We start from the raw sequence: 21307 nt of genomic DNA on the forward strand, positions 1-21307 counted from the left end.
TTAGCAAAAGTATTGCATTTACGGTTTAGGAATTGGAGTCCTTTTTATACACGGCCTCCCATTTTACAGATGCTCAATAATTTTAAATCTAATTTTAAATACTTGGATGAAATTGTTGTCAATGACTGCCTGAAGTCTAGAGCACGTGGACATCACCAAATGCTGTTTCCTCCCTGCCTGAGATGCTCTGCCAGGCTTTTACTGCAACTGCCTTCAGTTGCTTTGCTTGTTCTCTGCCTTCAGTTTTGCCTTTAGTAAGTGAAAAGCTGCTCTGTTGGGCTGAGATCAGGTGGCTGACTTGGCCATTGAAGAAAATCCAGTTTCTTTGCCTTGAGAAACTCTCGGGTTGCTTTTGCAGTATGCTTTGAGCCAGTATCCATTTGTACTGTGAAGTGCTGTCTGATTGGTTTTGCAGCCTTTGGCTGAGTACAGAGCAGCCATCCCCATGAAACTACTTAATTGTCAAGCGTTCAATCACCTTTGACCTGCTGGAAATTGGGGGTATGTTTACAAGTTGCTGTAATTCCTCAACAGTTATTGTAATATTTCTATTGACTCCTTGAAATAAAGCTGAAAGTCTACACTTAAGTCTTGTTTGATTTAAATGCCACTGTGGTTGTGTGCCTTTTAAACATAAATAAAATAAAATTTCAGAAGCAGATTTTATTTCTCCGTGACCCATGAAATTGAAGTTATGAGTCTCTCTCCATTTATTTAGACATGGGCTTCAAAATAACTGTCCAAATTCATTCCAAGATGGCTGGCTGGTTGTGGGACTTGAATCTACACGGACTTTGTTTTAATCCAGATTTTTTCCTGGTTGTCCAAGCGCCACCTTCAGTGGCTCTATCCCCCTGCAGTTTTAGAACCACTGGATTATAAGACACAAACATCTGAAACAGACCAAAATGCATCAACAATTCAACCTCCCTGTTTTATACCATCAAAAACTGTACAGGTCTACCCAAGAGAAATGGTACTTTATAAATACGAATATTCATACTGCACAATTTCTACCAATGGCGTCACAAGCTGTGAAGGCCTCAGTCTGGGTCTGGAATAGTTACACTAAGGATCAATCAGCGTATAATAATCTGTGATGCTTCTACCAAGGACTCATTTCCAGGTGAAATTCTAATATTTCCACAACCCACAGAGACAAAAACCCACAATTCTAGATGAAGATAGCAAGTGGGGAACTGTGAGGAGAATACAAATATATAAAGAAATAGACTCCATTTAACCTGGATGTTTCACTAGGACAGTAAATCTCACTGTGAGCAGTTATCTGACCACCACAGCAGGAACAACTCAAGCAGCCTTCTTCATCCTTCCTGCTCTCCATCACAAAGCATCTGCACAAAATGCACCAAGGTCAGTCATCTGTGTAGAGTGGATAGAAAATCGAGCTCCATTTATGTGGATGGTCGGTGTCACAATATCTGGCTGAACTATTATTCCAGTGTTCTTTGCTGTGCAGGTGTCAAGTGTGGCCTACTGTGCAAAAATGATGACAGGCCATTTCCAAAACTATCCACCCACCACACTCAGGCAGCAAGGGCTTGGATGTAACTGTTATACACTTGAGCTTTCCAAATTGTACTTTTTTGGGGGGGAAAGGGGGGGTGGTGGAAGGATAGAGTACGTGTTGGCGGCATTGGCTGCAGAGCTAGAGTGGGTGAAAGGTAACAGGCTTTTTATATTGGTACGTTTAGATGGCTGCAATTAGATGAGTGGAGACGCATGCTCACATTTTGTCTCACCCTTACCTCCAGCCATGTCCTCTTCCAGCAGTTGTATCTGAAGGTGGAAGATCTTCTCCTGGAGGTCACAGAGGGTGTGTTTCATTTTCTCCCTCCGTGTCACCATGTAGCACAGGTTGCGCACCTGAAACACAGGAAGAGGAGCAGTAGCTATAACTAGAGGCTTGTGCACGGGCAACATAATTTATCATGATGCAGTGAAAAGATCAGCCAAAAAAACCAAAAACAAGATGACTTGGATGACAAGGAAGTACGAGTGCTCGAGCACAACCTGGCTAATGGCAGCAGACCTGCATGATTGGTGCTACAAATTAATTATTATTTGCACATTATTTTATATAATATTTGTGTTAAGTAAATTGTTTAATAGTGAACTGACTTGTGAACAGTACAAGGAAATGCCAATGAAATTTAAAATAGGCAACACTTTATAATAATGGCATGCTATTAAGCACTAATAAGCTATAAGTGTATTCATATGACAACAGCACCTGCAGAACACATGACAGCCCAAGCATGTCGACATCCTAGACATAGGCATGATTTTGAATATCTGAACAGTCATTAGGTTATTAAAAAAGTCAAATAGCTAAGGTGAATTTTTTATTTTTGTCAAAAATACAAATTTCTTCTTCTTTTTAATGGTTTGGGGCCCACCATTAAACCACAAAATGAAGGAAGAATGAGCCACTAACTAGGACGCATCAGACCAGAAAACCTGTGAGATGTTTCAAATTATTGCTTGAAATACCCCACGACAGCTGGTACAGGCGCTAGCCCCCCATTTCCATTATTATATCACTTTCTTTATAAAGCATTTAAAGAAAAACAGGTCTGACCAAACAACAAAACCAAACCTATAAGACAAAAACAGCCCAGAGAGTAAAAGTTCTAGGGACGCATACAAGCTGTAGAAGGTAATAATGAATGCACATAAAAGAGGAACATAAAATTCATAGTCAACAAATGACACTAAATCGAAAGTCAGGAAATAAAAGAGCGTTTTTAAAAAAGATTTAAAGATGAAGGAGCTCGTCTCATGTGCAATGGCAAAACTTTCCACTGTTTTGGAGCTGCAGCCGCAAATTGTTCCTATTTGCAATACATAAAACCATAAAAACAAAACAAACAAACAAGCAAAAAAAAAAAAAAAGTTAAATGGATTTGCAAACAAACTGCAAGCCAGTAAAGGGAAGTCAGAATTGAAGTAATGTGCCCTCGCTTGCTTGTGCTAGTTAAAAATCGATTGGTGCTTTTTGCACCAGCTGTAGGCGAGCTATGGAAGCCGGGCTAATCCTAATAAGAAACACACCGGAGTAAGTGAGAGACTAGAGGTTATAAAAAGCGTGTATTAAGTATTAGTTAATGATTTCAGGCTCTTGTTTTATGTGTCAATGTAACCATGTTAGCAGTGCTCTCATCTGGCTTTTGTGCAACAGTTGGTTCATACAGGTAGCTGGTATTATATAACCTTTGTATACTTTATGTTTATGCTTGCTATTAGAACATTGCCACTTATATATATATAAAACAAGCATAAGCTACTTTCATCATTTATACAGACCCTTCTCTTTTTCCAATATTGCGTTATTCTTACAAGCAACAAATGTTAACTAATCAGAGTGATCACAGACCACTGAGACTCTGCAAAAGCGATGATATACAGCTAAGTTATAAGATCTCCATTTCCAAACTCACCAGTGTTTGCTTCTCTACATTACCCAAAGTAAACTCTGAACTGATTTTGACACAACTGGGTCGAGACCACGTCAAAAGAACTGCTATGTTAGTTACAGTAGTTGTGAATATGAGACAAAGCAAAGCAAACATGCGTCAGATGAATGTTATTGTGATTCTACCTGTGCTGTTTGGTCAAGCAACACTTCGAGAAGCAAAAATTAAAGCCAGCAAACGCAACACAATGCAGACAAAACCACCAAACTAGAGGAAAGTCAAATGTACACATTAGAATTACAGCCATCAGATGGACCGAAAATGGCCTCCAGCAAACATTAAAGTTGCTCTGTGAGTATCAATAACTGTCTGTTAGTGTTTCGTGAAACTAAAGAGATTCACATTTCAAAAGAATCATGAGGTTTAAATGATACATGTCATAATATCAGAGGTTTATAGTGCATCCCTCCGCTTCTGACACGGTCACAGAGTCAAAAGGCGGCATCCTGTTTCCTGCCAACAAACTCGATCTTCTTCCACTCGAACCCAAACTCCAACTGAGCCCTCGTGCTCCTTCATTCTGCCAAATTACTATCATATGGCCCTGCAAGCGGTATATGACCGCATTAGTGTCTGCGCTGAGCTGGAAGATGGATGTGCGAGCATGCATGTTTATGTCATGCGCATATGGATGTTCAAAGAAAATCTGTGGTTGTAAATGCATGTGTTACTGTTTCGTATTGGCAAGACATTAAAAAAAAAGATGAAGAAGAAAGCAAATGAAATAGCTGAGAATTAGACTAACGGGCAGAAAGAGATGGATACATTGAAAAAGACAGGTACATAAATATGATTCAAAGATATAGACATACATAAAAAGCTTTAGTTATTAAATGCTAACCAATAAATCTATCTGCAGATAAAATGATGACAGAGCCTGTGTATGCTCCAGCAGTATGTTTCAAAGGGGAAAAGGAGTAAGATGATGAGAAGAGAAAATGTCCAGCGCATCTGAACAAACATTTGCTCCACAGTCATTTCAGTGAGAGAGCAAAGGCAAATTTCTAGTTATGAACCGAGTTATCCAACTACAAAGTACTTTACATCTCATTATAGATCACTGGACCCGTGTTCTTACTTTTCCTTCTGAGGCTTTTGATTTAAAAAACGCCAAACATAAAACAGAAACAAGTGTTTAAATTTTAAGTTGGCTTATCTTTTCTTAAATTCATTTTCTATTGATCTTCATTCTTATCTTGATGCACATTAGTACCAAAACTAGCACGACTGAAAAGTAAAGCCTGTGTGGGTTAACACAATGCCAAGGAGGAAAAACGTCAGCAGTGATTAGAGCAGCCATTGTTGCTCTCCAGGGAAGGGTTACAAGGTCATTTTCAAACAATTCACGGTCCATCATTACCTCTGCCATGGAGGTTATGGTTTTGTTAGCATTTGTGAGCGTGTCTGTGTCATTATTATGTCTGTAAACACGATAACTCGAAAAGTTTGGAATTCTGATCAAACTTTGCAGGGGTGTGGAGTGGGGTCATGTTCACAATCCATTCAAATTCGACTCATTTCCACAGAGGTCTTTAAGGTCAACTTAATGATTTATTGGATGAAAACTGATTTAAAAAAAAACTTAGAAACTATGTGCTACATATTGTCAACATACAGAAAAAACTATATAAAGATTTAAAATATCACATCTGACCTATGACCTCTCCTTCAAGGCCAAAGTGATAATAATGCTATTATGCTAGAGTTACTGCCATTGTTGGTACTGACAACATATAACTATATAGGGAATTATATATGATGATTTTATTGACTTTAAATGTACATTCGAGTACCAGGTTAAAGCTGTTTAAATACAACACAACCACAATTTGAGGAAACAAAATGAATATATACAAAATACAATCCTGCACTCTGAAAAGTAAACACTGCCCAGAGAGTGAGCTGCCTCCTTGGAGGAGGTTTATCCTGCAATGAGAATGCTTATTTGCAAGCGGAAAAAATTCAAGACAGCTTCCAATTATCCAGGAGAAAGCCTCTTCTGTCTAAGAAGAACATGGCATCATGGGTTACGTTCGCAGAGTTGCATCTGGAAAACTGTAAGACTCTGAATAGAATATAGCATTTTATTGACATTATGCATGTACAATGAAATTGTGGAACAATTCCTTGGGATAGACAAGACCAAAGCACAGATGTCTGGCCATAATGCACAGCACCACGTTTGGATAAAACTAAACACAGCATATCAGCACAAACACATACCAGCTGTCAAGCACAATGGTGGAGGGGTGATGATTTGGGCTTATTTTTCAGCCACAGGAGAGACTAATAAGGTCATAAAACAATTACTTAAAGAGGTGGTTTTACAAGCTACTGAGTGATGGGATGTCCTTAGTTTTTCTCATGACTCGTTGCAGTACTTCTTAACTCTGCACATGAGACCCACTCCCGGGTTTGACATTAGAAAGATATGTGCACCCCTGAGTATAACCTAAGTGGTCCGCAGGTGCGCATTCGCTGTCAAAATAAAAGACACGCACCAGATAAGAAGTTGCAACGCGCGTTTGCGTACATATAAAAGGCACTGTTTTTGTCCTGTAGAGTGGGATTTTCACAGCATATTCTGCACCACATCTCTGTGCGTTCATCATTTGTTTGAAGCCAGCTCACCTCCTGCAACCACTTTTCAGAGAATACACGCTTTTTTTGCGGTTCTGAGATTTCTTTGGAGGTGGAGGAACACCAAAGTAATTGCTTAAAGGAGCTTGCTTCTTCAACATCTTTAAAAGTTCTAAACAAATGTCTGTCCTCCTCCAGAAAATCTTATGCACGCAAACGCGCGTTGTAACTTCTTATCTGGTGCGTCTTTTATTTTGACAGCGCATGCACACCTGCTTGTGTGCAGCCCTGGTTATACTTACACTTTATCCCTCAGATAATCTAATATTAATAACGTCTCAATTGGTTTTGCTGCAGCAATTTGTTTTCAGCTAATTCAATTTCACACTATAAAACAAACAAACCACAACAGCCGGTTATTATCAGCAGCTCATAGTTTAAATCATGATTTTCCACAAGAGCCCCTTCTTCTGAGGATCCAAGTTGAACTTTAAGTAATCAAAGATCAGCTGACTGAATATCAAAGAAAAATCACATCTATTCAATTTAAATTCAAGTTATAGTTTTTCCCTCGTTATAAGCGCCCCATAGTTTGTAAACCACAGCAATGATGGTAATTTAAACCACGATTTCAGAACAGAGAGTAACAGGAAACAATAAGTTAGGCCATAATAAATGTATTTGAACCATATACATTGTGGTTGCATGCATTTACCACGAGACTAACACGGCTGCTGCTCTGTAAACCAAACACCATGTGCCGTGCATACTGTTTAGAGCCGTTTAATGCGCTTATAGATGCTATTCCCTGTTGCTCTGACAGCAGGAATCTCCAGTAAGAACTATTATAGGCGCCGACATCCCTTATGTTATATAAAATGTACCAGTGTTGTGTTGGTTTCCAGTTTTGTTGCGGTATACAGCACAATTGTCATGTGTGCATAGAAAGGGAGAAAAACTAATTGGGTCCAAGCCAGACTACTTGAGTCTCAAACTAACAAGCCAGAAACTGGATCTCTGCCAATTGGCTTTCTCTCACAACGGTGCATCAGTAATCATGGGTCTCTAAGTACATTTATGTGTGTGTGTCAGCATCCTATGTGTGCGTGCGCGTGTGTGTTTGTTCATGAGAGAAAGAAAGTCACAAATGCAGGTATTTAAGAGGCAGCACTACCAATACAGCCAACATGTAACCACACGCAGCAACGTTTTGTACTGGTAGGAACACGAATCCACATCCTGGACTGGAGCTACCTGCACTCACGTGGGTCAGCACAAGACAAAGATGCAGGACAGAGAACGATCTTTGATTGCCATTATCAGTTTACTTGTTTACTTAAACGGGGGCAGCTGTGTGTAGGTGTGTGTTCGTGTGCGCTGGCAGTCCTGCCGGCTGACTGTTTACAGTCTCCGTTGGTCTTGACGGATTCGTCAGCCTGGCCTATCTGACCCATTCCATCCCTGTGTTAGAGCAGTGCGGATAAAAATAGCTGCTCAACTGGGACACAATGTGCAGAGCCTGGCTTTGATTAGGACACTGTGTGTCTGTTTTCAAAAACAACCACCTCTGCCTGCAAACATGACAGGGGAGTGGAGAGCAGGATGAGGGGTGGGGAGGCGGGGTGGGTAAGGAAAGGGGAGAGCATTGACAGATGAGGGGATTTTGGAGTAAAATAACAAATAAGCTGCATCTTGGTGTTTGTTTGCTTGCTTGTTTTGTGCTTTGCTTTACCTCCGCGTGTTAGCGATTTCCTCTAGCCCTCTTCTTCAAACCTTTATATTAAAGCTACCCGTCCAAAGCACTGAGCAGTTTTTCAGCTTTCTTGTTTAAGCAAAGTCATTCTGAACCAAACGGAAGCGTTTTCAATAATAACCAGAAGATCACACAATCCATCACAACTCCAGGTTATTGTTATGTGTGAAGCGCAGAAAGAGAGCTATAAGTTTCCTTGTTATTGGTCGGCTCTGTTGCACAGACTGATGAGAAATGAAATCTACTGAGAAGTGAAGGAGGCTGGCAAACAGTCACATCCAGGACTAAATTCATTTATTTCACTAAGGTCTGTCCAGCACGCTAGGAGCTGAGTTATTATAGTTTTGTATTTTGTAATTACTTTTTATATTCTTTTTATTTTACCATGTTTTTTTTAGTATCTTAGGAAATGTTCTTGCTTCCCTTACTCCACTGCCTGCTGGAACCTCCTGCCCTTTACCAACTCTCCCTGCCCCTTTTTTAAATACTGCCCTCAACCTCAAGTCAGTTTTTCCTCCTCCTTAAGTACAAATGTGTCCGTCTCATTCAGACGTGTTGATCCACAGACACAAATCTGACAAGACGTGTAGAGTTAATTTTGTTTGTCAGCACAAACGGTTATGAAATTTGTCTTTGGACTAGCTAACCGCTGGACAAGGACACTTGAAAACCTCAGTCGCATGAGACGGAGACAATGAAAGGAAAGCAGAACAGCTCTCTTGTCAGGATTGAGAAGCTGATGATTTCACTGTTTTTCCTCTCCTGATAAAGAGAGACGTGCGGCTGTTGCAGTTTATAAAAACATCAGTTATCAGGGACGACTGTTTGTCTTTGGATAATCTTGCCAGTGTGAAGCAATAAAACAACATGACCTTTTAAATGCCGCGAGGGTTTCATTTGAAAATGCAGATGGCTTGTGAACGTGTTTATCTACCCGACACATCGGGAAATGACTACAAAGACAATTTCCACAATGATATCCAGGAAAAGAATTTTTAAAAAAAATCACTCACGTCCTCTTTTGGGCGGTTTTAAAAGCCTTTTTTCTTCCCCAGTCAGGAGAGACGTTCTGATTCATCACCATTTGTCATGACAGAGTCAATATGACACATTTTTGGAGACCGGTCGTTCGTTAATTTGTCCACTGAAAATTAAACTTGACAGACAATTAGCTTTCTGGCAGGTACATGGGCCGCGATATGAATAATAAAATAAAAGTGGTACATTTGCTTATCAATGCAACGCCTAACACTTGATTTACAATAACGTTCGATAAATGACAGACAAAATGGACCTTTCGGCTGAAAGCATCCATCTACAACTCCTCGTGCTGGTTCATCCATCCTCCGTCCCTTAATCCCTCGACAGCTAAAGCTACCTCCCTCCTTTGTCATCCATCCATGACACGACAGGCTGGAGATAATCAGCATTACAAGTGTATTAACTCTGCTGAGCAAAGCCACCGCCTCTCCATATCACTCCCTCGCTCTTTAACCTTCACACTGCAAGGCCCTGTCCCCCCCCCCTCTGTGTGTATCATCACCTTTTCCTGCACTCGCCACACCGCTACTGTCCTGACAACAAATGCACACCCACACAAATGATTGTACACAAACTATATGCACATATACAGTGGGGCAAAAAAGTATTTAGTCAGCCACCGATTGTGCAAGTTCCCCCACCTAAAATGATGACAGAGGTCAGTAATTTGCACCAGAGGTACACTTCAACTGTGAGAGACAGAATGTGAAAAAAAAATCCATGAATCCACATGGTAGGATTTGTAAAGAATTTATTCGTAAATCAGGGTGGAAAATAAGTATTTGGTCAATAACAAAAATACAACTCAATACTTTGTAACATAACCTTTGTTGGCAATAACAGAGGTCAAACGTTTACTATAGGTCTTTACCAGGTTTGCACACACAGTAGCTGGTATTTTGGCCCATTCCTCCATGCAGATCTTCTCGAGAGCAGTGATGTTTTGGGGCTGTCGCCGAGCAACACGGACTTTCAACTCCCGCCACAGATTTTCTATGGGGTTGAGGTCTGGAGACTGGCTAGGCCACTCCAGGACTTTCAAATGCTTCTTACGGAGCCACTCCTTTGTTGCCCGGGCGGTGTGTTTTGGATCATTGTCATGTTGGAAGACCCAGCCTCGTTTCATCTTCAAAGTTCTCACTGATGGAAGGAGGTTTTGGCTCAAAATCTCACGATACATGGCCCCATTCATTCTGTCCTTAACACGGATCAGTCGTCCTGTCCCCTTGGCAGAAAAACAGCCCCACAGCATGATGTTTCCACCCCCATGCTTCACAGTAGGTATGGTGTTCTTGGGATGCAACTCAGTATTCTTCTTCCTCCAAACACGACGAGTTGAGTTTATACCAAAAAGTTCTACTTTGGTTTCATCTGACCACATGACATTCTCCCAATCCTCTGCTGTATCATCCATGTGCTCTCTGGCAAACTTCAGATGGGCCTGGACATGCACTGGCTTCAGCAGCAGAACACGTCTGGCACTGCGGGATTTGATTCCCTGCCGTTGTAGTGTGTTACTGATGGTGACCTTTGTTACTTTGGTCCCAGCTCTCTGCAGGTCATTCACCAGGTCCCCCCGTGTGGTTCTGGGATCTTTGCTCACCGTTCTCATGATCATTTTGACCCCACGGGATGAGATCTTGCGTGGAGCCCCAGATCGAGGGAGATTATCAGTGGTCTTGTATGGCTTCCATTTTCTGATGATTGCTCCCACAGTTGATTTTTTCACACCAAGCTGCTTGCCTATTGTAGATTCACTCTTCCCAGTCTGGTGCAGGTCTACAATACTTTTCCTGGTGTCCTTCGAAAGCTCTTTGGTCTTGGCCATGGCGGAGTTTGGAGTCTGACTGTTTGAGGCTGTGGACAGGTGTCTTTTATACAGATGATGAGTTCAAACAGGTGCCATTCATACAGGTAACGAGTGGGGGACAGAAAAGCTTCTTACAGAAGACGTTACAGGTCTGTGAGAGCCAGAGATTTTCCTTGTTTGAGGTGACCAAATACTTATTTTCCACCCTGATTTACGAATAAATTCTTTACAAATCCTACCATGTGAATTCATGGATTTTTTTTTTCACATTCTGTCTCTCACAGTTGAAGTGTACCTCTGGTGCAAATTACTGACCTCTGTCATCATTTTAAGTGGGGGAACTTGCACAATCGGTGGCTGACTAAATACTTTTTTGCCCCACTGTATCACTTGCTGCCTGTTTATGTTCCCTCCTCAAACACACAGACGGTCTGTTATCAACTATTAAATTCATCATGAGTCATCTGGCAGGAGAGCGCCATGCTCGCTCATCCAAATACTGCCCATTTTTAAACACACTTCCACGGGTTGAGAAAACGCTGCAGAACAGTTTGAAATATGGAAATCTTCTGTAGCCTTCTCAAAACTCAAAGCACAACTGCGATCGGCAAACAATACTTCTAAATATTTATTTATTTTGTGCTCGTTGAGATTGAATCTCTTAACAAAAAATAAATAAATATGCTGTAAAATGTAATGTAAATGTAAAATGCATGCTTGCACTTCAAAATGAATGGGTTAAAAATATAATTTGCCATCTACAAAATATAGAAGGCAAAGCTACACACACGTAAAATGACTGTTTTACAGTAAAGCCGGATTACGCTGACACGACGGTGTCCATCGACGCTGTATACTACTTATCAAAGTCAACAAACAAAGACAACACCACACCTACAAGGACTCTTTAGAATAATGCACGCCTACGCTCTTATTTAGAATGGAAGTGTGGGCGTCAACAACGCTCCGATAACAAGCATAACAAACATTACACAAGAGCAGCTATGCACCGGCTCTTATGAAAGCCAGATGTACAAGGAATCTACACGATACGAGAATCGACCCCCGATTAGATTTACAGGCAAAGCGAGAGCATCAGCTAAGAGTTGGGAACGGGCTAATGTGCATTTAGACTGACCGTACGGTGCCAGAGCATGTGAAATCGGTCTTACTTAAGGCTAAGTGTGCTTGTGCTTTGGGATTCACACTAATGTATATCCATACATCCTATATTAAAAAACATTAGCCCCCTCTCTTACCAGCAGCCTGTTGATTTTGGCGATCTGCTAGGTTTTGCCAAGTTTTGGTGAGGCTGCCTGCCTGTTTGCAAGTTTAGTGGCCGCACTCTGTGACCCAGCGCTTTCATTTGGTTTTTGATCTCTTTTGCTGTATTTTGAAAATAATGTTAAGTTCTAGGGTCATTATTTAGTTGCCTCGAGTTTAATCTAGTTATGTTTCACTTACGTCTTCTGGTTAGTCTCATGTATTTCAGGTTGTCAAGTTTGTATTGTCATGTCTGTGATACTTTGGCCAATGGACTGAGATCCTTCACAGACATTTCTGGTCAATGGTGTAAGTTTAAGCAACCTAAAGTTCACCATTTCTACTATTAAATACTTAGTGAAACACAAAAGCATACAGTACAAATACAAAAAACCCAACTTCATTATCTATTTTTCAATTTGTACTCATGGTCCTGCAAGTAGTGATTCGGGAGTACAGTGGTTGACACATTTGCCTAACGCGAAAGATCAGTAGTTCGAGAACAGGAGGAGACACAAATCCCTGTGAGGGTTGTGTCATCTGTGCGACATCAACCATACAGATCCATCTGCTGTGGCGACCTCTTGTGAATAAAAAAGCAGCCAAAACAAGCTTTAGTTCATGTCCTTTACGAGTAGCCGGGGAAAGCTGCAGTTTCCAAGGCCGTGATACTTCTCTGTATTTTGGTAAATAAGACTTTGGAATTTTGTTTACAGAAAAGGGAGCTCGTTTAAAACTCCCTCCAAAGTGAAAATTTTGAAAAAACTGGAAATTTTGTCTTGTAACATCAAAAGTGCAAACCTTTATCTCCCTTTTTGTGCAACCGTCTTATTGTTTTTAGGTTTGTGGTTGGCCAACATTGTTATGCAGTTTACAGTTACAGTATATAGTTTAGACAGTTATCTCTACCCCGTTGCTCTGGCATGCTCTTGACATGTTGTTTTTTGGATTTGGATTTGCACGTGGATGGCGATGCTGTGGACGTAGAGCAGTACATTCCACGACAGGGACGAGATACAAGATGTTCCAGATAAAATAAATGAAGGGCAGCACTTAATTATCAAAACTTAATTACTATTATGTATTTATCTATTTGGTATAAAATGTTAAGTTGCAGCCTACCTGCAGGAGGCATTGGCACAGTTTTTAATAACTGTTCAATACTTAAGTAACAGATTACTTTTTTTGCTGGGGCTCAAATACAAACAAAATATATTTTGAACAGTTTTCTGTATTTTAAAACATTATTTTATAAAAATGTCAAAGTTTTGTCCATTGATCTATAATGAAATATGTATAAAACAGGTTTTAAAAAGTAAAGTTTATTAATGTGTCTGCCTTCTCTTAACTATATGCAATGCTAAGTTTACACTAACGAAAACAAAACCTGAAAATGTTTTATTAGGAAACAGTTCCAGCAGCATCGGTAATGATCTCCTCCTCCAACCTGTACACCTCAACCACCAATTAAAACTACGATATTTAGGGCTTTTTAGTTTTGACATTTCAAATCAGGTTGTCTGATACAGAATATCAAGGTGGGTGGAAGAAAAAAAACAAACAGGAAATGAGTGCCTCCGTTTCCCTCAGTCAGCTGCTGTGTTTAGGTCTGAGGAAGACAGTGTGTATCCATGTGTGTGCTGCCCCCGGGAAAAAGGCAGGACCTATTTAAGTCTGAACTAATTCCCAAAGTGATCTCTGAGATAGAGATAAAAACCCAGGGGGGGGACCAGAGATTGAATGAATGTGCGTGTGTGTGAAAACAGGAACATCCGTCTGTATGTGGGGATGCGTGCGTGTGTGCGCGTCTCTAAGGGTCTGTGACTAAAAATGGATTTCATGGTAACGACTTAAGTAATATGTGACGCACATGTGGCAAATTACTGTGACTAGATACTTACAAAGACAGACAGGGAGGCGGGAATCCAGTACAATCAAAAAGACAAAAAAAGTAAAGAACTGATCCAAGGATAACAACAAAGCTTGTTTTGTTTTTTTCGAGTTTCACAGCTCAGCCAACAACTGATAAAACAAAATTTGAGTGAAACAAAAAAGTCTTAGAAGAAAAGCAGAAATGAGCCAAGAAACAAAGAAGATAACACTTTCTTTCTTTACTTCTCCAACTAACTTCCAGCTCAGATCCATATTGATTTGACCCTCTCGGCTCTCACCATATTGACTAAAAACCTGTGCTGCTTACTAATGAGCGCCATCGACTGCTCACTCACCCTGAAATACACAGACACCACTGTGAGGAAGCAGCCAGCTAAAGATCAGGATTATTGATCTTTAATTGGCCCAATATCACCCCAACCCCAATATGTAGAGCCTGGGTTAATTACTAACAAGACAATCCCAACTGGAATGATTAAAGTGGAGCGTGTATTTAAATTTAGACGGCTTGTTTCAGACGGAGCTCTGCTGTGATCGCAAGTGTAAACACGTAATCAATTTGTCACATGTTGCTCAAGTGTGTAGGATAGAGTGCTGGGATTGTGTGTGTGTGCGTGTGTGTGTGTGTGTGAGGTGATTTACATTGGACAGAGTTCCTGTTCATATCTATTTGAACACTTAATGATGAAGACGATTATTTAAAAACAGATCAAATCACTGGCTTAAAGCAAGCTGCATGCACTTGTGCAACAAACAGCAAAAACGCTGACTTGGTGACTGGCAGGTCTTTGTTAATGTGGAAAATCCAGGCAGGGGTCACTTTAGTGATGAATCTTGGAACATAATTATCACCTGAAACTGCAGTTCCCCTTGGATTTACCAAGCTTACCCAGTTTCAGCTCAAGCCTTCGACTTCACCACTGTGTTTGACTCATGTCTCTCACAGACTTGTTTCTGAAACCAGAGAGGCTCTCAAATAGAGCCCTAAAGCTAGATTAAGTCCTTCTCTGAATCCCTGTAGAGCCTGTGGAGCACTGGACGATGCTGTCGTTTGCACTTGTACGTGTGTGTGCTGTTGTGTCAGCATTGCCGTGCCATCGTGAGTCAAACTGAGCTGATCATGTTGGACTTGGAGCTGATAAATATTGAATGACAGCTACTGTTGCTCAAGGCAAGAGAAAAGACGGTGTATACTAATGCTGTACAGGATGCTATAATTGTGTGAGCACGCTCTATTAAAGCAAATGTTTGAGCAGTTTGTTAAGCTGTGTGATAAAACAATACCATAGTCTTCTCAGGAGTGGAGCAATGTTCATAGAGTTACATCTTCATCTCTACAGACCTCAGTTAGCATGTTAAATGTTAACACTCAAGACAGCACAATTAGAAAATGAGTGGACAAGTAGATGCTGTTTGGACAGGTCCCCACCAGAACGCCTCTGCTCTCTAAAAAGAACATGGCTTAGGTTTGCAAAGTCGCGTCTGAAAATACTACAAGACTTCTGACACAAAGTCCTATGGACAAACAACATAAAGTGGCCATAATAAACCAAGCACAGCATATCAGCACAAACAACTCATAAAAACTGTCAGGCGCAGTGGTGGAGAGGAGATTTGCATACATTTTGCAGCCGCACAACCTGAATTTTGCAGACTTCTAGAGTCAAACGCGAGGACATCTGTCTGACAGCTGAAGTCTGGCCGAAACTGGGTTACACAACAGGACAATTGACTTCAAGCACAGCAGCAAATCTACAACCAAGTGGCTGAAAAAGAAAAAGGTGTTGCAATGGCCCAGCTCAAGTCCAGACCTCAACACGACTGAAATCCTGTGGTGGGACCTTAAGAGAGCTGTGCACAAAAAACCCACAAACTTCACTGAACCAAAGCAATGTTGTAAACAAAAAAGTCCCACAAAAAGTGATTGCTGCTAAAGATGCGAGACGCTGAATCATGGTTTATACTGCTGCTAAAACTCTTTTTTTTCTTCTTTTAATGAAGGAATTATCCTTGTGCTATACTGTAACTAACAGACTAATCACAGTTGTTGTAACGTGTGTGTTACAGTAAGCCTAATGCTTCCTGAGTAGATACAGAAGCAGAACAAAAATGAGAGAGAGAACATTTGACTTTCACTGGCCAACTGGCCGGAAGGTGGACTGATTAATAGATTGTAGAATCTGCTTCCTACAGGGAAATAGTAATTTTAAAGCTTTTGAAACAGACAGATCTGGCGAATAACATACATTCTTACAATAATCTAATAACTGATACCAAACATTTTGGTGCTTTTATTTCCACTTGTAGCCAAAGAAAACAGCACTGTGCTGCACGTCACGCCAAAAAATCCCTAAGCAAAATTAAATCTGACTGTTTTATCTACAAAAAAGTTATGCAAGAAAAAGTCTGAAGGAAATAGCAATAACAAAGTGACTTCACTAACTCGGATCTTGAAAAAAGTGCACCGTTAAATGTTCTTCCCCGTGCAGTCCTCACTCAGGAATATTACACACCAGTGAGCTGCACAGTCAGAGCAAAACACCTGAGCACTATGCCATGAATCCTTTTCATGATCCTAGAGGGAAGGCTGAGTAACTCCCACATCTTACATTCTCATCTCTCGAAACATTACAAATTTATGAGTGAAAATAAAAACCTGCCTGAGAGATGCAAACTATACTAACTCTACCTCTGCTGCCTCAGACACGAAGACAAAGTTTAGCTCGCGGTAATATCTCGACCATCAATCACACGTCGAAGCACGCTGGGTAAATTATTCGAATTGTGAGCATCTGAACAAGCACAACAGATCCACAGAAGATTGTAGTCATGCACTGATTCCACACTTCATATATAGACCTGTGGTGAAGAACTAATTATTAATCAGGAATATTGTTTTGCTTCAGCAGGAAGCAGAATGTCAAACCTAACCTGATGTGTGATTTAATGCAGGGTTGCGTTGCTTACTGCTTTCATGCAAATTGTTGAAGCTTTCCTTTATAATAGAACAAACACTGGAGCATTATATCTAACGAGACTGGATTAAATCAGACCACCTTCAAACAGCTACAGCTCACTGACAGCACAGCCCAGCAGTACAGTGCATTATTCCACCTCTTCAGCCTTGGCTTTTCACATAATATTAAAATATTATTACTGTTTATAAAGCAAACAGCGATTTCGGGCTAAATAGATAGACTCAGATCCTCCAGGGCTATTCTGAAAGTTAACCCAGAACTCAGGAGTGCAGAGTTTAGCTTTAAAAATGCATCTGGATCAAACAGGGCTAAAGACTTTTCTAGCATTTGGTCTCTAAAATGTATTTATTATATTTTTCCCCCAGCTTATGCTTTCGGTAATATCTCATGCCATATGGAACATCGCTGTGTTTAAATTGTGCTACAAAAATAATAAACCTGGACTTGCTTTGACTTGCTTTGCCTGACTACAGACTGCATTAAACACTGTGGACTGAATCGCTGCCATAAAGGCAGATCTTGGCAGCAGGAACACAAATATCCATGCAAATCATTAAAGACCTTCAGATAATATCAACTACCTGGAGAATAAAGTAGCTCAGTGTGATTGGTACCTTCCCTCTGTGGTGCCATTTAGAGGGTCCTAAAACAGTTAGGGGCTTAATGCCACCCGCTGAAACTATCAGAACACGGAGTAATCACAATCTTCACAGCAGGGGCACTCTAGCCAGTGAGCATTATCTTGACTCTTTAACTACTGGTCACGACCTAAAATAGATCATGAACATGTGAGGCGAGTGGGCGCCCACAAGATAAGAGTAGCAATATAAGCCTGAATGCGAGCGCGATATTAAATTTCCATCTCCAGTTCTTCTGCTACTTTTTTCATGCTGCTGAACGTCGACAGTGTTTGTGTTTTTGCTCTGCATCGTCCCAAAGGAAATGCCGTTATTGCAAACTTATGCCTCTGTTTACGTGATTCGTGCTGCTGGAAATATAAAACTAATAACTTCTTATGCACCAGTGCATTTAACCTGAGTAAGAAAAAACATCTGTAGCTTCTTCTCTTTTTGTATATCCCGTCCTGATTCAGAAATGGGTGCTTCCTCTGAGGTTTTGTTTGGCATCTGTGCAGAAACAGCATGTCAGTTTGGGAGTGGACTTGGACAGATTCTCTTTTGAACCAACAGCTGCACTTTACTACAAGTAGAATAGTACAGGGTTGTGCAGAAGGCTTGAGCCACCACTTATTTCTTTATATTTTGGTTCTAAGAAGGCAGACTCCTTTGTAATGTCTTTGGTAATAGTTCTCCAAGCTTTCTGAAGGTCTTTAAAAGTTTCTCTTTGGACATTGACTGCTTTTTCTCTCAGTTTGCAGTCCTTATACCTGACCATTTTCAAAGGAATGCTTTTGTTTGTGCTACTTAAGGCTGACCTATGAATCATTGAAGCATAAAAAAACAATAAAGAACCAATTTTAAATTTCATCTTTAAGCACTTTGTTACCAGCAGCCTGTTAGACAAGCACATAATTTGTTCCCATTTCTTTAGTTAAATCTACAAAAAAGTCAAAGTATATGTTGGCATGGTGCGATCTAAAAGAATTTGTGGAGGGGCTAACAAACTGTGCACATTATCTTAAAGTCCCATCCTTAAGAAATAAAAAGAAATCCAGCAAAGACAGGATGGACACCAAAAGATTTTGTGGACCTCCTAACCAAGATCCTCAGCTCCAGTGGCACCATTTCTTTTTCCTGAGACCTGAAGCTAAACGAGAGAATAAATCTGGTACTTAGGTTGGTAAAATTTTAAAAGCAAAAGATGGATAGCTGCTGAATAGCACATGAGAGTCTTGAAGGCAAAGGACAGGTAGACATTCATAAAGGCTGACGGGCAACAAAAGAAGAACAAACCAAGAACAGAGAGGGTGTGCAAGAAGGGTGATAAAGAACACAGGCAGAAAAAAATTTAATAAGAAAATAAAGGAAAATGAATGATGTGCAGGAACTTGTTCATCCAGTCATTAAAGAGAAACCTCTATTCAAAGACAAATAGAGGGATGATGGAAAAAAGAATTGAGGGCATTTAAAAAAAGGGATGAGGGTAGCAGGAACAGAAGGGATAGCATAAAGCATGGACAGAGGAGGGAAGGAAGGAGCACAATAAAGGGAACAAAGGATGAAAAGAAGGAAGGAAAGAGGAGAAAGTGGGTCAGACAAGCAGACAGACAGTGGAGGCTGGATTCAGCAGACTGAAGCTTTGTGAAGCCCTCCCTGATGTGCAGTGCACACAGCCGTCAGATACACACACACTATAATCAAGCACACCCCCCAAGTCTATCGCCCCCAAACACTTACACACAAACTACATGATTTATTAGCTCCTGCATATCACTCACTGACACTGAAGCCACACCCATCTGGGATCCATAGCAACATCATTCTCCAATCAGAGTTCAGATATTCGGCTTTTTGGCTTTATGTGTGTGTGTGTGTGTTCCCAACATGCATCTAAACGCGTGCATGAGCCTTAAACTATTTGCTTTCCGCAGGTGTGAAAACTTTCTGTCACTTTTCACAGTTCCACACTCGTCCTCAAACACTTACAGGTATGCATCACAAAGTGCACACATATTGTATTTACCCACACAGACTGCTGGAGGAATATAGGGAGGGAGTCTGGAGCGCTGCCAAAACAATAAACTCTAAATAAACCTTGTGACACAAACGCTCTGCTCCTCTCTCTCCTTTCATTCCTCTACAATCACACACTCCCCTTTTCTTTTTCCATGTGCGCTAATCCTCTCCCTTTTCTGCCTCCTCTTCTTGCGTCTTTCTCAAATCTGCATCCATTGCTCTCCCGTCTCCTCTTGCACTCATTTTCTCTTTTTCCTCCTTTTCCCCAGCCCCCTCTGTCAGTTTCTCTCTCTCCCCAAGAACTCTTTTACCTTCCTCGTGTCTTTTATCTAACACCCCCCAACCCCCACCCCCCGTTTCTGCAGAGTCCTCATGCACTGTCCGTGCAGAGATAAAGAGAGGAAAAAAGAGAAAACGAGGGAAGAAAAGAGCGAGGTAGAGAGAGCGAGAGAGAGCTACAAACAGGCCTTCACACACAGAGTTTAATTAAAACTAGAGGAAAGTGTGTACACACCACACCATGTCTAATAGCAAATATTTAAAGATCAAATCCCGGTTATGAAAACCTTATTACTCTAAAGCCCCTCGTCTCCATTGGATTGAGGTTTTATTGGACAAACTGTTTCATGTCAGCAAACAAAACAGGATTTGGGGAGGGATTAAATTGTCTCCAAAATCTCACTTGACAATGTATCCAGACACCATGGATTGGCTGTCTTGCATGCAGCATGCATAAGCCCTGACAGGATTAAAGAAGAGGCTGGTGTGAGCTTTCGGAAATTTTAGTCCTTGCCACAGTTCCTTAAGGAATCCCCTGTTGTGCGCATCATAAATACAGTCTTTCATTTCCAGCCAGCAGCACTTTGTTCACAATTACTAAGTGCTGGAGTCGATGTTTGTCTGAAATTGCCATAAACAGTTCAGGTCACATGGTTCTGTGTTAACTATTTTTGAATCTAATACTAGAGCTGTGTGATTAAAACCATAATCACAAATACTACAGTACGCAAATACACTGGCATTAATTAAACGTTAAATATTTAAATTAAACCAAATTTAATAGAAAAAAAAAAGGTGGACTTGGACAAAAATACTAGCCCTTTGATAAACTGGTGACCCGTCCATGGTCTCATCCATTGACTGCTGTGATATGCCACGGCCCTACCGCAACCCTGAACTGGATAAGTGGACAAAAATGGATGGAATACGAAAAGATATAATAGATAGTTTTACGGAGTAAAGCATCAGCAAGTCCTTCATATAAATCAACTACATTTACACTGTTTTTTTCTTCCTTTTCTTTGTTAATTCAATCAAAAATGCCCTTTTCCTTTTCCTGAAAGATGTATGAGGGGCAGCAAATAGAAAAACGCTACAAAAGACACAACGCAAGTTGAACGCAACAGAAATAGGAAAAAACGCACAAATTCTAAAGAAATTGAAAGTTACAGAAACCAAAACATGCAAAGGACTTCACTGAGACGCGCTTAAAAGAGGCTGAAGGTTCATCGGTGCTGTAACAAACATGATTCATATAATCCTGAAGCTATACGTTTGCTATTAGCCGTTTACTGTTAGCTCGTCCCTTCCACAGCTGTTCACTTTACTATCCTCCCAAATACACTTCCATTTTGTTTGGTGATTTTATTTTATTTTATTTTTTACTTTTTTCAGTTTTTGTAGAGTTTTTCTTTTTCTCCTGTGTTTCATACAACATTTTACAATGTGTTATATCATAAGAACTGAATGAAGGCTGAGTCATCACTGCCGACCCTGATTAGGTGACAAACTGCTCTACCTCCTGAGTCACAGCCAGTTGTTTACCAGTGTCAATCTTACTGAGGAACCTGTGTTGC

General features: G+C 40.6%; 1 protein-coding gene across 2 annotated transcripts in view; it reads right to left on the reverse strand.

The window, feature by feature from the left end:
- jade2 (jade family PHD finger 2) overlaps positions 1–21307 on the reverse strand; it is a 233344-nt gene that overhangs the window by 43712 nt on the left and 168325 nt on the right. For both annotated transcript variants that reach the window (XM_082548884.1, XM_082548883.1), the window contains exon 11: positions 1770–1887. In XM_082548884.1, the coding sequence (XP_082405010.1) occupies positions 1770–1887 (118 nt within the window). The remainder of the gene's footprint in view (positions 1–1769; positions 1888–21307) is intronic.

Source organism: Aulonocara stuartgranti, assembly GCF_965226115.1.
Source record: "Aulonocara stuartgranti genome assembly, chromosome: 10".
Lineage (NCBI taxonomy): Eukaryota > Metazoa > Chordata > Actinopteri > Cichliformes > Cichlidae > Aulonocara > Aulonocara stuartgranti.